This window comes from Parasteatoda tepidariorum, chromosome 10 (assembly GCF_982258835.1).
Source record: "Parasteatoda tepidariorum strain Cologne lab strain chromosome 10, Ptep-v5.0, whole genome shotgun sequence".
Taxonomy (NCBI): Eukaryota; Metazoa; Arthropoda; class Arachnida; order Araneae; family Theridiidae; genus Parasteatoda; species Parasteatoda tepidariorum.
In genome coordinates, this window is record NC_141764.1 from 14,136,693 (window position 1) to 14,158,517 (window position 21,825).

At 31.2% G+C, this 21,825-nt stretch overlaps 1 protein-coding gene across 11 annotated transcripts in view; it reads left to right on the forward strand.

Moving 5' to 3' along the window:
- Nucleotides 1–965: 965 nt before the first annotated feature.
- The window catches only part of LOC147802166 (uncharacterized), a 30,952-nt gene continuing 10,092 nt past the window's right edge, over nucleotides 966–21,825 (forward strand). Inside the window, exons 1-4 of one of the 11 annotated variants that reach the window (XM_087154063.1) lie at nucleotides 969–1,425; nucleotides 2,859–2,965; nucleotides 7,466–7,551; nucleotides 11,945–12,461. In XM_087154063.1, the coding sequence (XP_087010189.1) occupies nucleotides 1,371–1,425; nucleotides 2,859–2,965; nucleotides 7,466–7,551; nucleotides 11,945–12,026 (330 nt within the window). In that variant the 5' untranslated portion in view covers nucleotides 969–1,370 and the 3' untranslated portion in view covers nucleotides 12,027–12,461. Of the gene's footprint in view, nucleotides 1,426–2,858; nucleotides 2,966–7,064; nucleotides 7,390–7,465; nucleotides 7,552–11,944; nucleotides 12,462–14,405; nucleotides 14,549–16,694; nucleotides 16,796–21,825 lie in introns of those variants that run through there. The other 10 variants (XM_087154066.1, XR_015429991.1, XR_015429989.1 and 7 more) reach the window with 10 other exon arrangements.

The following is a 21,825-nucleotide window of genomic DNA, read 5'->3' on the forward strand; positions in this document are numbered from 1 at the left end:
ACAAAGAAAGATGCACACTTCTACTCATAGAACACCTTACGCATGAGAAACTGTCGAATATATTGTATAAATAATTTAAAACAATGGAAATAAGCCAATTTTCCTGGATTTTTCCAGTTTTTACCCATTATTCGCCATTTTTCCAATTTAAAAAAATTATTTCCTATATGTAGGATCCTCTAAAATATAGAAAAACACATTGAAAAAATAATATAATTCAAAATAGGCAAAAGGAGAAAAAAAGAAATTTTTTTGAAAATTTGATAAAGCTGGGATTCGAACCTGCGCCCCCTCGCTCAGGTCGTCAGTTACTAGTCCGGTTTCTTGACCACCTGACCACTCGAACAGTAGAAGCAGTCACGATTTCGCTTTCAAAAGCCCTCACACGCTCAGCTATGCAATAGAACTTTGAGGGCCCCCCTGAACCCCCTAATTCACCTATAAATATTTCCTGCAGCAGATATCTTTGGACCATAGACCCCTACTTAGGGTCCGAGTATGAAAATTATAACTTAATATTAAAGGGAGTTAGACGGCTTCGAAATTCGAACCCCACCCCCGACATTTTATTTTATTTATTATATTTCTATTATTATTCCATTATGCGTTCCTTAACAAAGAAAGATGCACAATTTTACTCATAGAACACCTTACGCATGAGAAACTGTCGAATATATTGAAAAAATAATTTAAAACAATGGAAATAAGCCAATTATCCTGGATTTTTCCAGTTTTTACCCATTATTCGCCATTTTAACAGTTTAAAAAAATTATTTCCTATATTTAGGGCCCTCTAAAATATAGAATAACACATTGAAAAAATAATATAATGCAAAATAAGCGGAAGAAAAAAAAAAGAAATTTTTTTGAAAAGTTGCTCAGATTTTGCTTCACATTTCTGAGAGTTCCCATTCGCGAACTTTTTTCGTACTGTAAGAATGTTCTTTTAGTTTAAGCAACGGATGAGCTAGTTGCTCAACTTCACCAGCCTGACCATTTAGTTTAAAATTATAGAACTCGTGTAACAGAAATAGAAGGTCGGATACGGCGTAATCAAAATACACGAAATGCGAATTCGACAATAAAATTTAAATATTTGTTTCTTTTAATAAGCTTCGATAAATAAGATTCTAATTTTATAAGACTATGAAGAATGGATCTCGTTGAAGAAATCCCTCGTATCTTAGGAATTCCTTTAAAGAACATTAAGCAGTATGCTTTTGATGAAGCTATATGCTTGGTTAGTTTTATTTCCACCCACAAAATGTTAAAAATAGTCGCGGAACTAATTTAAACATTTTGTGGTATACCATGCATATTGTATTTTCTACTGCAAGTCACATTTTTATATCTCATTCGCAAATATAGTAATGTTTAATATTGTGAAGTATGAATACTCAAACCAACTCTTAGATTCTATGTTAAGTAGGTTTTGTAATTCTGTATACGGCTTTAATAATTCAAATTTAGTTATTTAAAAAAAGAAATGTAAAAAAATTGAACTTTCTGTTGTTATATTAAATTGTATTTTGTTTAAATTCAAATACGTTTATGAAATTATTGCTGAACAATTTATTTGGCCATTTTTAGTAACATCCATTTCATTGAGTTTTTTTTTCAATTTATTTCGATTTTATTCATTTTTTTTCAATGTCCTGGACGAGATAAGTTTTTTTTTCTGTAAATATCCCTAACTATTACAAATCCAAAATTTCTTGACAATCTGGAAAAAAAACTTGCTTACTATATTTTCCCTTTTTCTCAAGAAAAACCCTCTTTCAGATTGCCATTTGATTTTTGAGCCCACATTGTATGGTGAAAGTTTTTTTGTTTTGGTAAATTCTTTTACCCTTTATAGTTGAAACCATCAGTTTTGTCTCACCTTGTATATTACTTGCAGCTATGTAATTGATTAACTTGTTCTCGGTCAAAAATTTTTGCGACAAAAATTTATTCAGCTAACTTTATTTTTGTTGTAGGAGACAAATTTTCGTTTTTTAAAACCAAGTTTTATTTGCTAAGTTGAATAAACGAAGTTTATGATTTTTGTGAAGTATGACAAATTTATTGATATAATTTGCCAATAATACTCACTTTTTTGATGATGCTACAGAAATTAAACATAGTTTTTTAGTTTTTAAAAATTTTCTTTAAAATATGTTTTATAAAATAATTTTTTGATAATCAGATTTTCAACATTTAATTACTGTGTTTCATAGAATCTACCTCTCTTTTTTCAGTAATTTATTAAATGGCACACTCCTGTGTTTTTCACATTTTGTAATAATTATGAAGCAACAATACTGTGAATTCTGTTTTTTATTTAATTACTTAAATCGGGTTGGAAGATTCGACTAAATAATAACAGGTGGATAACCGAAATCCCTTTGAATGTAGTTCATAAAGAAAGGACAGTAGAAAAAAGTGAATTTTTATTTCTGTCTAAAAAGAACCTTTTAAAGAACATTTTCTTTTCTATTGTTTTTTATTGTGAACACACTTTTTTGTTAGATTCAGGTAAAAGATACAAAAATTATTTTAAAAAATTATGCCTGAAAAATGAGATAAAAGCACATAAATTGCTAGTTTTGATGTAATAAATGTGTTGTTAATGTGTTGAGTTATATATTTAGATTATTTTATGAGTAAAATAGTAAGTGTGCTTATTACAGTTTAGGAAATTTTAAATGTTGATTTACTGGCCTCTCGGTACAGATTCATTAAGAATTGTATCATTAAGGAATTAATCTTCTCTATTATAGGATTATAGAAAAATTATATGATCATAGTCATTGCCTGTTTACAGACACGGTCCACTGCAATAAAGTTTCTCATTCATACTTTTTATTCTTTCACAGGAATGGACACCATATCAATATATACCAGAATTTTTTTACGATCCTCAGAAAGCTCTCGTGTATCTGAACGACTTCATCACTGGATTGATTCAACTTTTGGTTGTAAAGTATGTATTCTTAATATTTCTCTTTTAAACAAATGGATTTGTTTTTTGTTTATTGAAAATCGTATTAATTTTCTGTACTGTGATTTTTAAGTAGCTTTTAGACTTATCATCATCCATACAGATCAGTTTTTCAGGTAAAAATTAAAATAAATAATGTGAGAGTACTAATTTTAACCACAAATAATTTTTTTACAATTGTTTGTAACTAATTTTTTCAAAAAAAAAAAGCAAAAAAAATTATATAGGAAAAAAGATTTAACTTCATTGAAGTAGAGATAAAATTTGTATTGATATTATAGCCTTTTTGTAACCAATAAAGAAAATGTAAAAAATTGTTACTAATTTTTTTCAATGTAATTTTTAAAAGCATTCTAGAAAAATTTTTAACCATGACTTCAAAAAATGTTCTATTGTTAGATTATTAGTTTTAAAAGCGTAACCTATATATCCTTACATACTGTTGCAGGAAATCTGGTCTTGTACGCACTAACAACTCAAACAGTGAAAATGATACAAACTTAATTAAGACTTGGAAACTTTGATTTGTGTAAGTTTTTTATGTGATCAGCATTTGGTTAACTTATTATATTACTTATTACATTACTTTTTGCGTTTGATGAACAGATTACGTTACTTTTTTTGAAAAATTCATTTTTTTTAATATTAAAATATCATTTTAAACAGTATTTTTAGTATGAGTTTTAATCTTTTTCTTTAAACAGCACAATCTTATGAAATAAGAGACTTAAGCTTTTTTGAAAATGTTTATTTTTTAAGCTCATTTTTCATTGGTAAAGTAAAAAAAAAAAGAAGAAAAAAAAAACATAATATTGCTTAGATGTATCATAATTGTTATTTCTTATTAAATTGCTCTATGGTGCAAATGATGAAGGAAGTTACTCTTAATAATAAAACTATTGACACCTTAATTCCCGAATGTTGTATGTTTGTAAGGAAATGAAAGAAGGTAACAAATATTTCCTTTTAAGATTAAAAAAAAATGAAGTTAAAAGAAATAATGTATACATTCACTAAATATTTCATGACGATATTATTTTAGAAAACATAGAAGGGAAGGGAAGAATTAAATTCCCCAAAATAGATTGACTCAGTGCAGTAATTTTGTGTTGTTGTTGCTGGCCCACACGGTTAGCGGAGCTAAACCAAGTCCATGACTCCAGAGACTCTCAGCAAGTCTGTAACAAAAAGTGGATCTGAAAAGAGGTCCACTTTAGAGATATTTAGGCATTGAAGTATATGTTCAGGAGTAGCTTGTTGGTCGTTACACTTAGTGCAAACAGGGAAAACTCTTGAACCATTACTGAACAACATAGTTCTTAGGTGACCGCTTCGAAATCTTGATATAACCGTCTGATCCCGCCTGCTGCACTGAAGGGTCAGGCTGCCACCTGGGCGGTTGCACTGATACCAATGATGAACAGGAGGGGCCACAGGATGCAGTAATATTGTAAAATAATATAATACCTAATATAGTAATATTATACAAATGACCAAACTGTTGTTATTCTTAATGTGCAGAAATTCTAAAAAAAAGGAGGGAGTGTAGTAAACTAAGGAAGTAATCATCTTGTATAACCTCATTCTTGTGAATTGCATGCATTTTTTTATTTTTATTTGGGAACCTATTTTTATTTTTTAAATTATAAAATAGATTTTTCTTATCATTATTTAAACAATTTTTTCCATTCCGCGACACATTTACTGAAAAATAAGTTAGTGTGCTTTTATTTTTAGTACTAAAGCATTCAAAACAAATCTTTATGAAGAAAAGAAATTTTTAAATAACTTTTGGTAATAGCAAAATATGGATTGAGCTAATTTTCATGTAAATTTAGGTCTATATAGTTTTAAAGTTACCTTGAAAGTGAGCTTTAAATGGATCACTCAGCCTGATTGCCTTGAGGTTTTATAAACAGTCAATTAGCACTACTTTATTTAGAAGCCCAGCATAGACACAATCTTGGAATTTCCAGATAATTGGTTTTTAACTATAGCAGTAAATATTAAAAACAATGTATTCTTGTTTTGGTTTTATTGACATTTAAACTAGAACTCCCTTTTGTAAACGAAGTTTTAGACCATGTTCTTAAATGTATTGCAAATCATTATAAAATACATCTGACCTGTGCACAGTGCTGACCACATTGCTGCAACCACGTTGTTGGTCTTAAAAATTTGAAATTAAGACATGTTTATTATATTTAAAAGTGCTATTAATTCATGAAAAAGAATTGTAAAAACTTCTAATTACAATTTAAAAATAAATATTTTCTGATATTTCTTTACTTCTTGAATGTTAAGATATTAATTTTTTTCAAGCGCTGCTATCTTGAAACCACTGCATATTGTTTTCCGCAGTGTTATTTGCCTTAATTAAATCTGTGAAATGAAAATAATTTAAAATTTTCTGGTGGAAACTTAACAAAAATACTTTCAAAATGGCAGTATGAATGTTTGGTTTAAAATATTGACATCTAATTGTGTACCAAAATAAAATGTTACAGGTGTCTGACATAAAAGAGAGTGGTGATGAGGAAGGGCAAGTCCACCTTTTTTTTTAAAAAAATTTAGGTTATATAAATAAACATTTTAATTTAAAGTAATACATTTTTAAATTGTTATTCTTTAATTACTATTTAATTAACTTTCAAAAATTTTGACATAATAAACATATTGATTGACATGATGTAAAATGTTACTTAAGACAATTTCAAATAATAATTTTATAAAAAGTATTTTTGTCTTGAGAATAAATATGTTCAATTGCTCTGAGCATGTTGGCTTTTTATCAATTTCAATAATAAAGAAAATGAAAATATTGTTTTAAAAAGTATTTTTTGCAATAGTTTTCTGGTATTTATTTATCAAATACAGTGAGCTTATTTGTGTTCAAAACTAATGCAAAAAAATTAACGAAACATCCTGAATTACTTTAGATGTAATGATTGGATTTTACATACTAAAACTCAATCCTTTTGCAATGGGAGAAGTTCAAATCTACTTGTATTTCAAATCCTATGGAGATGCAATGCTATCCTGTGCCTGAAATTATAGCTTTTAAAAAATTCCAAAACACTATCAAAAATATTTATTGTTTTATTTAATGTCAAATGGCCAATTATAGTCCTCAAATAATTAATATCTGAAAAAAATATATTCTTTCTTTTTTCTGTGGACATTTGATAGAGAAAAATTAATGTTTTCATATTTGTTTGTAACCGCTAAATAAAAAAGCTTTCATAATTAGAAGTGTCTGCTTATTACATCTAACCGTAACTGAAACTTGTGATTTGTTTTCCTTTCGAATTCAAAAAATTTTTAGAATGTCCTTAATGCTCTTAAAAATTAACAATTTTTAAATAATAACTAGTAAATTCTGGTAAGCTGGAATAATACACGTTTTAATTTGAAATCAAAATAAGTAATTTTGGGTTTAATTTTCTTTTGCAGTTTTTTAATTTCTATATTTTCTTTTAATTTCAAGTTTTCATTTAAAACTATTTGTAATATAGCATGCTGTCATATAAAATATTGTTTTATTTTTAAAAAATATTGAAACATGCACTCAATTTCAAAATATAATTTTTATTTATCATTTTTATAGAATATAAAGTTTCATACTAAAACATTTAAGAAAAATTATTTGTTCAACTATTTTTATTGTGTTTTTTTTTCCAATTTATTTTTTGAAATTATTTATTTTTCCACTTCTATTATCGCATTTTTTGAGGGGTGATAATGAACTTTTGAAGAAGAAGCTAAGCGGGAGATAAAGTTAATAGTTATATGCTTGAGGATAAAATTTACAAATTTCTGCTCTTTTCTTATGAAACAGCTATAATATACAATTACTCAAATATATCCATAACTAAAAATTGTAAGCTTTTTATTCAACAACTAAAAATGCAGCAAATTTTAATCAGGGAAAAATAAACATTTGGTAAATAGAGGTTTGTTAATCAGTGTTCAACTGTAACTACTTGAATGTCCTGGATAGTTTGTAATAAAATTAGCCTTATTAATTACATTTTACTTTGAATCATTATCTTGTTCTTAACTCTTTATTGATTATATCTAGTGTCTTTATTGAAGTTTATGAAAAAAAACCAAGTATGGTATACAAAGGGGAGATTTCTGTATTGTGATCTGTGGCAGAATAATTGCCAAGTTTTGGTAACTTCCAGGCAGAGGGCCAGTGAGAACCTAAAAAAAAAATTACAGAAAGGAATCAACTCAAAAGGTATAACTCGCAGCCAACCCCGGGCACACTTTTACATGTTTTTTTTCTTAAAAATTAGCAAGTTTAAAATCCATTTGGCAATTGTAGTTGGCGGGACAAATCCCGATACGTAAATATCCCTTGTACAAAATGCTTTTTAACATCTTGTTATAAAGTTTTTTCATTTATGTTTAAAGTTTTATTTTTATTCTTTAAACTAATCCTTCCTTTTCATGCATATTTTTTGTTGTCTAATATAGATAAATATGGGATTAATATTGCTGACTAGATTCAACATATTGAAGTTTTGTTATTCTGGAAAATTTAAACATGCCATGCAATTCAAGTTAGTATTGATAATATATTCAATAAAGGAAAAAAATATATATATATATATATTCAATAGTATTAAGTATTGTTGTATATTTATAAATTAATTTGATACATAAAATTATTATTAAATTAATTTTGTTCATAGTTGTTTATAAAGGTTCATTTATAATTATTATGTTAATATTTATTGTGATATGGAAGGTTTAGCTTGCTTACAGGATAATGATATGTTGAAAAAGAGCTGTGCAGTCGGTTATTGAGATATTCAGGGATGAGATTTTTCCGCTTTTTAACGGATTTCCGCTTTTGTCACTTTTATCTCTTGAATTTCAGCTTTTTTTCCCTGCTTCCAAGTTGAGTCTTTTTCCTCCTGCTTCTAAGTTGTGTTGAGTTGTTTCTATCCTGCTGCTGAGTTGAGTTGTTTGCGTCCTGCTTCCAAGTTGAGTTGTTTGTCTCCTGTTGATGAGTTGAGTTGTTTCTCTCCTGCTGCCAAGATTAGTTGAGTTGTTTGCCTCTAGTTGCGGAGCTGAGTTGAGTTGTTTGTCTCCTGCTGCTGAGTTGAGTTGTTTCTATCCTGTTGCTGAGTTGAGTTGTTTGCTTCCTGTTGCTGAGTTGAGTTGAGTTGCTTCACTCCTGCATAAAAGTTAAATTGAGCTGTTTGCCTCAAGTTGCTAAGTTGAGTTGTTTGCCTCCTGTTGCTCGGTTGAGTTATTTTAATCCTGCTGCCAAGTTGAGTTGAGTTGTTTGCCTCCTGCTTCTAAGCTGAGTTGAGTTGTTTCTCTCCTGCTGCAAAGTTGAGTTGTTTCTCTCCTGCTGCTGAGTTGGGTTGTTTGCCTGCTGTCGAAAGTTGTTTCTCTCCTGCTGCCAAGTTGAGTTGTTTGCCTCCTGTTGGTGAGTTAAATTGAGTTGTTTGCCTCCTGCTGCTCAGTTGAGTTGTTTGTGTCCTGCTGCGAAGTAGAGTTGAGTTGTTTGTTTCCTGTTGCAGAGTTGAGCTGTTTATCTTCTGCTGCCAAGTTCAGTTGAGTTGTTTGCGTCCTGTTGCTGAGTTGAGTTGAGTTGTTTCTATCCTGTTGTTGAGTTGAGTTGCTTTCCTCCTGGTGCTGAAATAAGTTGTTTGCCTCCTGCTTCTAAGGTGTGTTGAGTCGTTTATCACCTGCTGCCAAGTTGAGTTGAGTTGTTTGACTCCTGTTGCTCAGTTGAGTTAAGCTGTTTCTATCCTATTGTTGTTTAGTTGAGCTGTTTCTATCCTGTTGTTGTTTAGTTGAGTTGTTTGCCTCCATTTGCTGAGTTGAGTTGTTTCTCTCCGGCAGCAAAGTTGAGTTGTTTGTCTCCTGTTGCTCAGTTGAGTTGTCTTCATCCTGCTGCTGAGTTGAGTTGTTTGCCTCCTGTTGCTGAGTTGAGTTGTTTCTATCCTGTTGCTGAGTTGAGTTGTTTGCCTCTTGTTGGTGAGTTGAGTTGTTTTTATCCTGCTGCCAAGTTGAGTTTTGTTCCTCCTGCTTCAAAGTTGTGTTGAGTTGTTTCTCTCCTGCTGCCAAGCTGAGTTTAGTTGAGTTGTTAGCTTCCTGCTGCTGAGTTGAGTTGTTTGTCTCCTGCTGAGTTGAGTTGTTTGCTTCCTGTTGCTCAGTTGAGTTGAGTAGTTTATCTTCTGCTGCCAAGTTCAGTTGAGTTGTTTGCCTCTTGTAGCTGAGTTGAGTTTAGTTGTTTCGATCCTGTTGTTGGGTTGAGTTGTTTTCCTCCTGGAGCTGAGAGGAGTTGTTTTCATCCTGTTTAGTTGAGTTGTTTGCCTCCTGCTTTTAAGTTGTTTTAAATTATTTATCTCCTGTTGATAAGTTAAGTTGAGTTGTTTGCCTCCTGATCCGGAGTTTAGTTGTTTCTCTCCTGCTGTTGATTTGCTTCCCTCCTGTTGCTCGGTTGAGTTGTTTGCATCCTGCCGCCCAGTTGAGTTTAGTTTTTTGCCTCCTGTTGCTGAATTGAGTTGTTTCTCTCCTGCTGCCAAGTTTAGTTGAGTTGTTTGCCTCTAGTTGCCGAGCTGAGTTGAGTTGTTTGCTTCCTGTTAGTGAGTTGAGTTGAGTTGCTTCACTCCTGCATAAAAGTTAAATTGAGCTGTTTGTCTCAAGTTGCTAAGTTGAGTTGAGTTGTTTCTCTCTTGCTGCCAACTTGACTTGAGTTATTTTCTTCCTGTTGTTGAGTTGAGTTGTTTGCCTTCTGCTGCTGAGTTAAGTTGTTTGCCTCCTGCTTCTAAGCTGTGTTGAGTCGTTTATCTCCTGCCAAGTTCAGTTGAATTGTTAAAAATTGCCTCCTGTTTCTCAGTTGAGTTGTTTTTATAACTGTTGTTACTATAACTGTTGTTGAGTTGTTTCTCTCCTTCTGCTGAGTTTAGTTCTTTGCCTCCTGCTAATGAGTGGAGTTCAGTTGTTTGTCTCTTGCTACTGAGTTGAATTGTTTCTCTCCTGCTGCTGAGTTGAGTTGTTTTCATCCTGCTGCCAAGTTGAGTTGAGTTGCTTGTTTCCTGTTGCAGAGTTGAAATGTTTATCTTCTGCTGACAAGTTCAGTAGAGTTGTTTGCGTCCTGTTGCTTAGTTGAGTTGAGTTGTTTCTTTCCTGTTGTTGAGTTGAGTTGTTTTCCTCCTGGTGCTGAAATAAGTTGCTTGCCTCCTGCTTCTAAGCTGTGTTGAGTTGTTTATCTCCTGCTGCCAAGTTGAGTTGAGTTGTTTGACTCCTGTTGCTCAGTTGAGTTAAGCTGTTTCTATCCTGTTGTTGTTTAGTTGAGTTGTTTGCCTAGGGTTGCTGAGTTGAGTTGTTTCTCTCCTGCAGCAAAGTTGAGTTGTCTGTCTCCTGTTGCTCAGTTGAGTTGTTTCTATCCTGTTGCTGAGTTGAGTTGTTTCTATCCTGTTGCTAAGTTGAGTTGTTTGCTTCCTGTTGGTGAGTTGAGTTGCTTCACTCCTGCTTAAAAGTTGAGTTGAGCTGTTTGCCTCAAGTTGCTGAGTTGAGTTGAGTTGTTTCTCTCTTGCTGCCTAGTTGACTTGAGTTGTTTGCCTCCTGCTGCAAAGTTGAGTTGAGTTGTTTGTCTCCTGCCGCCGAGTAGAGCTGAATTGTTTGTCTTCTGCTGCTGAGTTGAGTTGTTTGTTTCCTGTTGCAGAGTTGAGTTGTTTTCCTCCTCGTGCTGAGTTAAAATGTTTGCCTCTTGCTCCTAAGCAGGGGTTGAGCCGTTTATCTCCTGCTGCCATTTTGAGTTGAGTTGTTTGCCTCCTGTTCCTGAGTTGAGTTGTTTCGCTCCAGAGTTGAGATGTTTGCCTCCTGCTTCTAGTTGAGTTGTTTGTCTCGTGTCTGCTGAGTTGTCTCTTGCTGTTGAGTTGAGTTGTTTCTCGCCAGCTTTCAAGTTGAGTTGAGTTGTTTCTCTCCTGCTGCTGAGTTGAGATGTTTGCCTCCTGTTGCTGAGTTGAGTTGTTTCTATCCTGTTGCTGAGTTGAGTTGTTTGCTTCCTGTTGGTGAGTTGAGTTGCTTCACTCCTGCTTAAAAGTTGAGTTGAGCTGTTTGCCTCAAGTTGCTGAGTTGAGTTGAGTTGTTTCTCTCTTGCTGCCAAGTTGACTTGAGTTGTTTGCCTCCTGCTGCAAAGTTGAGTTGAGTTGTTTGTCTCATGCTGTTGAGTTGAGTTGTTTGCCTCCTGTTGCTGAGTTGAGTTGTTTCTCTCCTGCTGCAGAGTTGAGTTGTTTTCATTCTGCTGCCAAGTTGAGTTGAGTTGTTTGCCTCGTGCTTCTAAGCTGTGTTGAGTCGTTTATCTCCTGCTGCCAAGTTGAGTTGTTTGCCTCCTGTTGCTGAGTTGAGTTGTGTTGTTTCTCTCCTGAGTTTAGTTGTTTGCCTCCTGCTGCTCAGTTGAGTTGTTTTTCTCCTGCTTCCAAGTTCGGTGGAGTTGTTTTCCTCCTGTTAATGAGTTGAGTTGTTTCTCTCCTGCTGCTGAGTGGAGTTGAGTTCTTTGTCTCCTACTGCCTAGTAGAGTGGAGTTGTTTGTCTCTTGCTGCTGAGTTGTGTTGAGTCTTTTCTCTCCTGCTTTTAAGTTGAGTTGAGTTGTTTGCCTCCTGGTACTGAGTTGAGTTGTTTCTCTCCTGAGTTTAGTTGTTTTTCTCCTGTTGCTCAGTTGAGTTGTTTTCCTCCCTTTAATGAGTTGAGTTGTTTCTCTTCTGCTGCTGAGTGGAGTTGAGTTGTTTCTCTCCTGCTGCCTAGTAGAGTTGAGTTGTTTGTCTCTTGCTGCTGAGTTGAGTTAAGCTGTTTCTCTCCTGCTTTCAAGTTGAGTTGAGTTGTTTGCCTCTTGTTGCTTGGTTGAGTTGAGTTATATTGTCTCCTGTTGCTGAGTTGAATTGAAAGTCTGATTTGCATTGCTTTTAAAGCTTACATTTTTCTTTTTAATAGGGATCTATACAATGGATTTTCGAATCGGATTCTGTACGTAAGGTTTCATTTAAAGTGCTTATTGCAAAAAATAAGGAGATAAAAAATGCTTATAAGTGCGAGACAATTGAGGACCTGGATGATATTGATACAATAGAACAATCGTTACACTGACTGATTCGCTGGTAAAGATTCGAAAAAGACTTTCAGAGACTTTCAAAGAACTGTTGATGGGCGGTATACAAAAGAAAAGCTAGTATAAATTTGAAAAAAGACTTTTAAAGAACAGTTGATCAAACGTATGCAATATAAAAACTAGTAAAGGTTCGAATAATACATCTGAAAGATAGTAAATGAGCAGGATAGAATTAAAGCGCAAGTAAAAATTCGGAAAACACTTTCAAAGACAGTTTATGAGTCCCTCAATGGCCCAAAATTATTTATTATTAATAAATGTGTAAAAAAAGCCTAAAAATGATTGACGCATTTGAATTGTTATTTGTAACAGAAATAGCTCCTGTTAAAATAAGTAACCTGTTTAAATAAATAATTTACTAAGCCTTATTTCTCATTTTTTTTCTGATTTACTTTTTAGATAAGTGTGATAAAAAAAACTACAGTTCATTGTTTGTCGTTTTCCTTCATTTGTGTGTGCGAGTAAGAATCGTTGTGAACGTGTGTGTGAGCGAGTGTGTGAATTTTAATATTTTTATTTAATTTAAACAAATAGTATGGTAAACCACTGAATAATAATATCAATAAATGGAAATATTATCAAAATACAATTATCAATAGCCATATAATTATATGTTCAAATTTCAAGATAAGAGCGTGAATGATTCAAAAGCATTCACGTTTAAAAATTTCAACTGGTTCAGAGAATACCATTAAAAAAATCAGAGCATGATTTGTCAAATAAGTATAATATTTAATTGACATAGAATGAGTAAAATAATAATCCCCCCAGAGAAGCCTTCCGTAACACTCATCAAATTTTGTTCACAAGATTTCACCAATAAGCATGATCCACTGAAGTTCACTCACTATCACCACAGCTCGCTTTAATCAAAAAGTAAGTGTCGCCATCATTCACCAACATGAACTTTTGGAAATGTAGAATCGCTATCACTTTGACACCATGAAACCAAAAATATCGAACAGGTTTTTAGAAGCATGGATTTCTCGAAAAGGTGGAGCAAACGAAACACCTTTTTACTTTCTTAGTGTTTTCTCCATAGTCGCTCCATTCCAAAAGTAAACACGACAGTTACAAAAGGGGACTGAACCAATTTTCTTCGCTAAGATGAGTCACAAACTAACGCCGAAAGTGATAGAGAAATTGTGGCAGATTATGCTTTCCATTTCTGAGTAGAAGGGTAAAATGTCGCCAGCCAGGGTGAAGGTTCATCCAAATCCAATTAATTTCGCAGCATTGGAAATAAAATGCTCAGCATTCTCTTCTAGTTTGAAGTTTTGACATTTCACTGTGAAGTCCAATTTCGATCCGTTCGTTAGTAGGCTCAAATCTTCCAACAAGTGTGTTCTTTCAGTTAATTTTTTTTAATGTTTTGAAGAAGGATTTATTATTATCTTGCGCCCGTTTCATCAGGTCTTAACACCCTGCTCGGCTTGTAAAATGATGCAGTCGGACCGAGCTGGAAAACAGACATTGGATTTTAATGAAAGCAAAGCAAATTTTATTTGGTCATTCTTTGATGAGCGGCGAACGAAAAGTGTGTCATTCACTCCCCCAATAAACTTCAATACTGTTGACTGACAAAATATTTTAGTTTCTATCAAACAAAAAGCAACTTAAATAAAAAAAACATGTGTAACTGAAATTCGACGAATTAAATTAAGCAATTTAATTTTTTGTGTAGACTATATTTGAGGGTGCCCCTTAATTCTCGCCAAGTTGTGATCGCGGTTAATCGCCAAGCTTTGCGATGTTGAAACCCAATTAGGATTCTGATTGGCATAGATTTTAACGTTAGTTTTAAATGTTCAATGGTATATGTAATTTCAGAGGTCCGTTAGTTCTACGTTGGATACCGGCTGGTAAGGTTAGTCTTGCTTCTGGTCAATAAGATCGAAGGTATGTGGGCAGTCATAAAAAGGGACTTTAGAAAAAATTGTCACTTCCAGTCCGGTACCACAGACGCCTTTTTCGATTCGTATTTCGCCGAATTTATGTGGTGATGAAGGTACACATGATAAATGTCTATTCTATTCGTGATAAATTTAGACAGTATCTAACTGCCATTAGAGAATTCTGTGCACCTAAATCTGGGAGTTGTGAAGTGAGTTGTTTTTTTCCTTTTCTTTCTGTGCTTACTCCATTAATTTTTGTTTCAATTCAAAATTTTATTTATAGGGTTTATTAATTTTGCTTATATTGGGTTCACTGCAGTTTTATAAAGTTTTGGCCGATGTTTTGTTGAAATTTTCCAATGTTTTATTGAAATTACATTATGTTTTGCAGATATTCCTGTTAGCACGGTGTTCCACGCAAACAGGAATGGCGCCAAACATAAGTCGCCAATTTCGCCAAGAGGCACCCTCAAGTACATTTATACCAATTTTTTGTCATACTGATTACTAATCAAAACACAAATATAAAGTGAAATAATTGTGTTACTAATGATCAATAAACATTTTTGTCAGAATTGTTTTAAAAAAATAAGGTGAAAACAATAAAATTAAAAACTATTTACAATAGATCTCTGAATATTCTCAAAACCTAACTATGTACATTTTTCATTGATTTTTTTTTACATCATTTTGTGTACGAATAATTTGCACTTTTATGCATTATTTAAGAAATATCTCAAACAAATATGAACTGTTAGTTAATATTTCTGACTGAACAATTTTTTAAAAGTTAGTAAAAAACAATTAAAAGTAAGTAAAAGATATGTAACAAATATAAGAGTATTTTAAAGTAAACTCTGATCTATATATTTCACGCATTCGATACAAATAAAAATCGCAACAAGCTTTAGCTGGTAAGTTTAGTTGCAACATTTCTGCAGGCAGCATTATTAAAAATTATTACCTTTTCACACACATGCGTTCTCAATTTTGGTTGGCTGTTTTGTGCCTTACTAAACAGAAGTCTTCTGTGATTGGCTGTGTGTTATCATTCCACTCTCTTCTTATATTATATAAAGATATAAAGAAGAGGGTTTAGTAGCTGCACAAAAACTAAGATTATTGCATGACTATTCCATTTTTTCTATTTAAATCTTCTCCCGCTTATTATTATTTATGTTATTTATTTATTCTTCTTCTTTATATAGTTTGGTTTGGTTTTGGTTTTGTTATACTTAGTTTAGCTTAGTTGGGATTCATCAAAGATAAACTGTATCTTTTAAAAAGAGAAGGAGATCTTAAATATCTTAAACTTTATAATCGTCTGTTTCAAGAAGCTTGTTGGGTATTTTTGTTTCATGTAGGGGAAAGTTGGATAAAACGGGATAGTCGAACAAAACGGGATACGTCGCCTAGGGACCAGACTATTACAGCTATTTAGTGGACAACGACAGAAGCGTGTTATTCGACCGTGATTATATTATTCTCGGTGCGTCCCGTCTCGAGATCACTATTCGATAGAAAGTTGTAGGTCTCAGAACTTTTTTATTCTATTTTCTACATTTACGTACGTTGTTTTTTACATTGTACTGCCTCTATATATGGGAATAAAATTCCAGTGAATATTAAATTTGATTAACCATTTATTTACCAATACTTTTATGTGCAGTCTATCTAATTTTCTTTGCACATTTAGGCAGCAGCCATGTTTGTTTCAAAAAGGGTCGGAGTCGGACAAAAGGGGACACTTATGAGTTGGACAAAACGGGATAGAGTTTTTTATGTCCCGTTTTATCCACCTATTTATTTGTTGGATTATTACATTTTAAAATAGTTATATATTAATGTAGGCCTAGGCTTTTTGAACAGATTATTTATATTAGCTATATATATTTTTGAAAAATTTAGTCTCTTTAGTAATGCAAAATTTGTTTATTAACGTTCATTGTTAAGCATTTTATTTTTGACTCTAGAATTTCACATCTTCTTTAGAACTAATTGTAATGTATTTCTCTGATGAAGACTTGAGCTCTTTTATATATAAACTTCTTAATTTTCTGGATTGCTAAATTCAATCTGCATTCAATTCTTAAATGAATTCTTCTCTTTGTAACTGAAGAATTTAAATGCTTGGTTATTAAAGAGTCTTTCAGGGATGTTACGACATCAATGGAGTGAATTAGAAATAAAAGTGAATTAGAAATGGAAGAAAAGGAAAGGATTATTAAACTACAAAAAAAAGAACCAAGAGAATTGAAGGAAAGGCTGCTAAGAAATCTCTATTAAGAGCACAAGGCACATCTCGACAACGAAAAAATGTGAAAATAAGCCTTCATGTTTGAAAACTTATAGTCTTTAGAAACAAATGTAGCATCATATTTTTTGTGTACTTACTTATAAAACAACAATCTATATAAAAGTGTTAGAACAGTAAAATACCATGAATATAATTTATAGAAATTTTTTCTCTGTCAGTTAATTATGCTTTTCACTTAGTTTTATGCAAAAAATTATACATTGTAAACCCTATCCCGTTTTATCCAACCCAGGTATGCTAAAACGGGATATGTAAGAGTTTGGAAATTAATTTTTTTTTCTAGTTAGTTTAAAATATGTTTTTTGTGTGCTTCAATAAATGCTGTAGCTACAAAAAAAAGTAATGTATGGTTTTCCTTAACAGATATTCCGTACTAAATAAAAACAATAATGGTATCCCGTTTTGTCCAACTCTCCCCTACTAACTCCTGGGTGCTGGTAAAGGCAGCTATTTGAAAAAGCAGGTAAAGTGAATATCGGTAATTTTTTTTTTTTTAATGAAATGGATATTTGATTACTAATTAAGACTTCGGTATTGTACCCATTTTCTGGAATGTACTGATCCATAAGTTTCGTTTTTCAAAACAAGATCGTTTGTTTAATTTAAAATTTGAATTTTAATACAAGTAAAAAAAAAGTGTCTTTAAAATTTTGAACTTTTTCCATTTTTAAAAAAATTGCATTTCTCTTAAGGTAAGTAAAATATTTTTATTTTAAAATAACAAAAAAATTATTCATTTAAATTGTAGTAACTACATTAATGTCTACTTATAAAACATAATTTTATTTTAAAACTTTATAGTTATTTTTTAACTAGTCATTTTTACCGATATACTTATTAATTTTATCTGGATATAAAACAATGGTTAATAGATGTTTTAAATTCAGAAGTTGAATCAAAACAAAGCATAAATAATAATAATAATTGCGGAAGTAATAACCCAGCATATGTTAGGGAAGAAATTAAACCCTTATCTTTCAATGTAATAAATATCACCATAAAAAACAATTTACTTATATTAAAATCTTTAAAAGTTATAGCTTTTAAGAGAGGAGCTCATACAATCATTGATATTTAAGGATATAATAAACTATGAATATTTATAATTCAATCTCTCTCTAAACTGTCACCAATACAGCCAAATGTTTTGAATTAAAATAAAAATGGAGTGAAAAATGTCTTAGCGTTCAATTTCGACTTTTTTTTAGTTATAACTGATTTGTTTATTCTACATTTTTTCCCCTTTGGTTTCATCTTTTAAAGTTTATATTTATTAATGCAGCGCACACCTTAAATATGAAAGCAAAAAATTTAAATTGTGTTTATGAAATACTGTTACGAGCGCGGCTCGAGAATAAAATAGCCTGAAGCGCCCGTGACATGCTTTTTTTACTCTTATATAGTCGGCCAAACATGTAAATATTCAGAGATATCATAAAATACCGATTAATCTCCCTTCACATTTTGAAGAAATCCTTGGAAGTTGCGAATCAAGGCCACCGAAGGAAATTAAAAAGTAAAATCGATTGTATTTTATTAGACCTAAATATTATAGAATTTAATTTTCTGAATAAGAATTTATTAAACAAAATTTAAAATTTTTTTTATTTCTCTAGTAATGCTTATTTTTATTTTTAAAAAAAAGTTTAAAGCTTCATAATTCAAATACCTTTAGTGCCTTGCGTTAGCGTTTCCCATTCTCTATCTTCTTCAAAAATTAAGTTTTTTTATGTCTTTGGTTATCCTTAAAAAGTGATAATACATCAAAAATAAAGTGCATTATTTCCATATAGTATGCGACAAAGGTTTTTTTTTTTTTTTTTTTTTTTTTTTTTTTCAAATCAATTTTTGCGTATTTCACCATATCTCGAGAAATTTTTAAGCGAATTGCGAAATTTTTGCACTCAATTATAAAACTCATTTAACCACAAATAATTCTACGCAAAAACTAAATTTTAGTAAGTATTTATTGTTTTATTTAATAATATTCGATGAAAACTGCTGGGAAACCCTTATCGGTTGAAAATATTTACAACTAGAAGGCTAAGCCACCTGTTCGCTGCCTTTCACCAACCCCGATGATAGCTTCTCATTAAATGTCGTTTCATGGCAGAAAACAGTTTTTCTACTAAAATTATTCTAAAATTTTTGACTTGACAAATATGTACTTAAAGGAATTCTGTTTGCGTATGCTTACGCTTATGCCTCAACTTCCCCCGTCCAAATATTATTATCTATTAGTTTTGTAAATATTTATATTTAGAACTATTATATTTATTTACTAGGACGCTTCGCCCCCTGCTCGCTGGCGCTCGCCAACCCCCGGAACTGCTTTCGCAGTTCATTTCGGATTGGTTTGCAATCCGATGCTCGCTTTGCTCGCTCATTGGATACGTTCTTAACGTCTAGCTTTTGTATACTTTTCTGAACACTGAAGTTCCGAAAATTTTTCACTGTAGAAAATTCTAAACCTGTGCATTTCAATATTAATTTGAAATTGCAAACAGTTCTCATATTTTTCTTAATCACACTATTCTAAATTTCATTTGTTGAGAAAAGTAATTGTTGTAAGTTTTGTTTTAAAGTCTTTCCCACCAGAGGGCTAAAACCATGTGTTGTAAAACAATATGAAATAGTACTGAAAGCCGGATGTAAAGCATCGGCTTCGATGAAGATAATTTTGTGAGAATTTTTTTGATAATTCGGTGTGAATTCACCCTATTAGACATATGATGCTCACTACGTGCTCTTGCGCGCTGAAGCCTATCAATTAAAACATATTAGCATTTTATATAATATAGATTAGCCATATGATGCTCATTATGTGCTCTTGCGCGCCGAAGCCTATGAATTAAAACGTATTAGCGTTTTATATAATATAGATTAGCCATATGATGCTCACTACGTGCTCTTGCGCGCCGAAGCCTTTCAATTAAAAATGAAAACTGTTGCCAGCGTGAGAAAAGAAACATCATCGGTTTTATTGATACATACGTACGTATTAGCGTTTTATATAATATAGATTTATATTTTAATCTATTGGTGAACAGAAGTAATTTTTCTAAGTATTCAATTTTTAAAATAACATTAATAATATTATATTGTTAAAATAATATATTCAAGCAAATTTGATGAGAATACAAATAAAAAGTTGGACCTATTTATTGTAAATAAGCATAATTATAATACAATTAAAGCAAGTTCCAAGCTCCATTTACAAAAGTAACTACCGAAAAATGTAAGCAGAAAATTTATCTGAATAAGAATTTCGCTTTTCTAACTGAATATATGGTTTAATAAGGAGAAAAGCGCGTTCGAATGCAACTCTATCTTCATTTATTTCAAAATTAAAATAATTTCTCAGTATGCTGGATATTACCTTTAAATTCTTAAACAACTAAATAATGAACACTACAAATGCTAGCGGTTTGGTAAAATATTTGCCCAGTTAAATTAACCGATTAGGATAATTCTAAAGAATTTCTTTACTCTAAAACAAAGATGCATAACAAAAATTTAAAAACAGACGATTTTATAATACTAAGTTCCATCTCGAAAACTGCTGTTTGCAGAACTGTTTAATTTTGTAAGAAAAAATTAAAAATGTATCTAATACCATTATATCTCAGATTGGGTGACGACCTTGTAATTTGTATTGTATCGAAAAGTATCTACTTTACTTTTTCATTGTATAAATTCACCGTTCGAGTATTTATTCGAGTATATATTCGAGTAAATTAATTGTTGTTTGTTATTTGTTGTAAATTAATTGATTGGAAATTCATTGTATATATTCGAGTAAATATTCACCATGTTCATATTCGAGTAAATATTCACCATAGTAAACATTCGAGTAAATATTCACCATAAATATTCACCACTATCGAGTAAATATCCACCATATATAAATAAATTCTCCCAATTTAGTTTTTTTATACTAGTGTCGCCATCTATAGAAGCGTTTTGGTAATATAACGATGCACAGAGTCTAGGTTTTAAATTTTTTTGAATAAATTTTTATTTTTAACAAAAAATATTTTATTTCGTTACTTTTATTATAATCAATATGTTCATATCATTTTCCTGAAATAGATTGAATTTACATATTTTCATTAAAAATATTTTCCCCTCACAAATATACCATATATATATATGGCATCACAGTAATCTATAATAGCTTCCTATTTCCCCCAAATATTAACCGATACATTTCATAACCTAATATTCTGGGTACATATATTGCGACAGCATTTCTGAATACCACAGCGAATTTCAAAATTAAAAGCAAAATCGGGGCGTGGGAGCGAATGAGAGCTCTAATTGTAATTTCAAAAAACTTTGTCAGCGGTGTCGCCATCTATGGAAGTGTTTGGTTAACATAACAATTTGGGTTCAAAAATTTTAAATTTTTTTTTAGCAGTTTTTATTTTTAGAGTAGAGAATATCTTTTTATTGCTCTTTTTTTTTTCTTTTTTTTTTTAGTTGCTCTAATCTGTATGTATATTTTCGTGAAATAAATTTAACTAAGAATAAAATAAATAATTTCCCCTCCGAAATATAAATTATCACATATGGCAAAATATAACAGCCTGTATTTTCGCCTACAATTTTGTAAATTGGCCACATAAAGTTTAATATGTCAAAACTTTTTAATATATCACATTAAGTTTGGAAATATTAGACAAATTAAAAAGCAACCAATAGGTTAATTTTTTTTTTTTTTTTTTTTTTTAAATGTAAGACATATTGATGTTGAGTGTTTTGTATCTTTTGCCTATTTCAGGAGCTTTGGACAAAGTTTGAATTCTTTTAACAATATTCCGTAATTATGTCTATGTACCTGCTATTTTCAGAATTTCTGACTGTTCCCTTTAAAACAAGAAATGTGATTATAGTCTTTATACTTGTTTCGATGAATTCATATTTTTCTTCATCAAAACACGACCCTTACCAGCTTGTTATGTTTACATTTCCAAACCAATGTTACGATTTTTAGTAGTCTACGCAATCTTCTAGAAATCTGATCTTCAAGTTTTATATCAACCTGCATACTTAAGGTAGTAGATGCTGAATGCTCTTTTGCATTGCAAAATTACACCATTTTCCCAGTTAGTTTTTTTTTTTTTTTTTTTTTTAATGTAAAGATGTTTTTTTTTAATTAGCTTAATTAGCAGGTGAAACTATACAGCTTTATTGTTTTTATGTGAACGGTTAGTACTTGTTTATTTTCGTGCATCAATTGGTTAAATTAGACGATATATAATATAAATTCGACGATTTGAAAACATTAGACGGTATATTGTATAAATAAGAATATTTGTTATATCAGGTATTATATGAGTATATCATAATACTTCCTATTTGTATTTATTTTTAACGTATTGTATTATAATGTTAAACAATTTATACATGAATGTAAACAAGTGTAAACCTGTTACAGCCGATTAAAAACAATAAAGCTGTATAGTATCGCCAGATAATTAAGATTTTACAT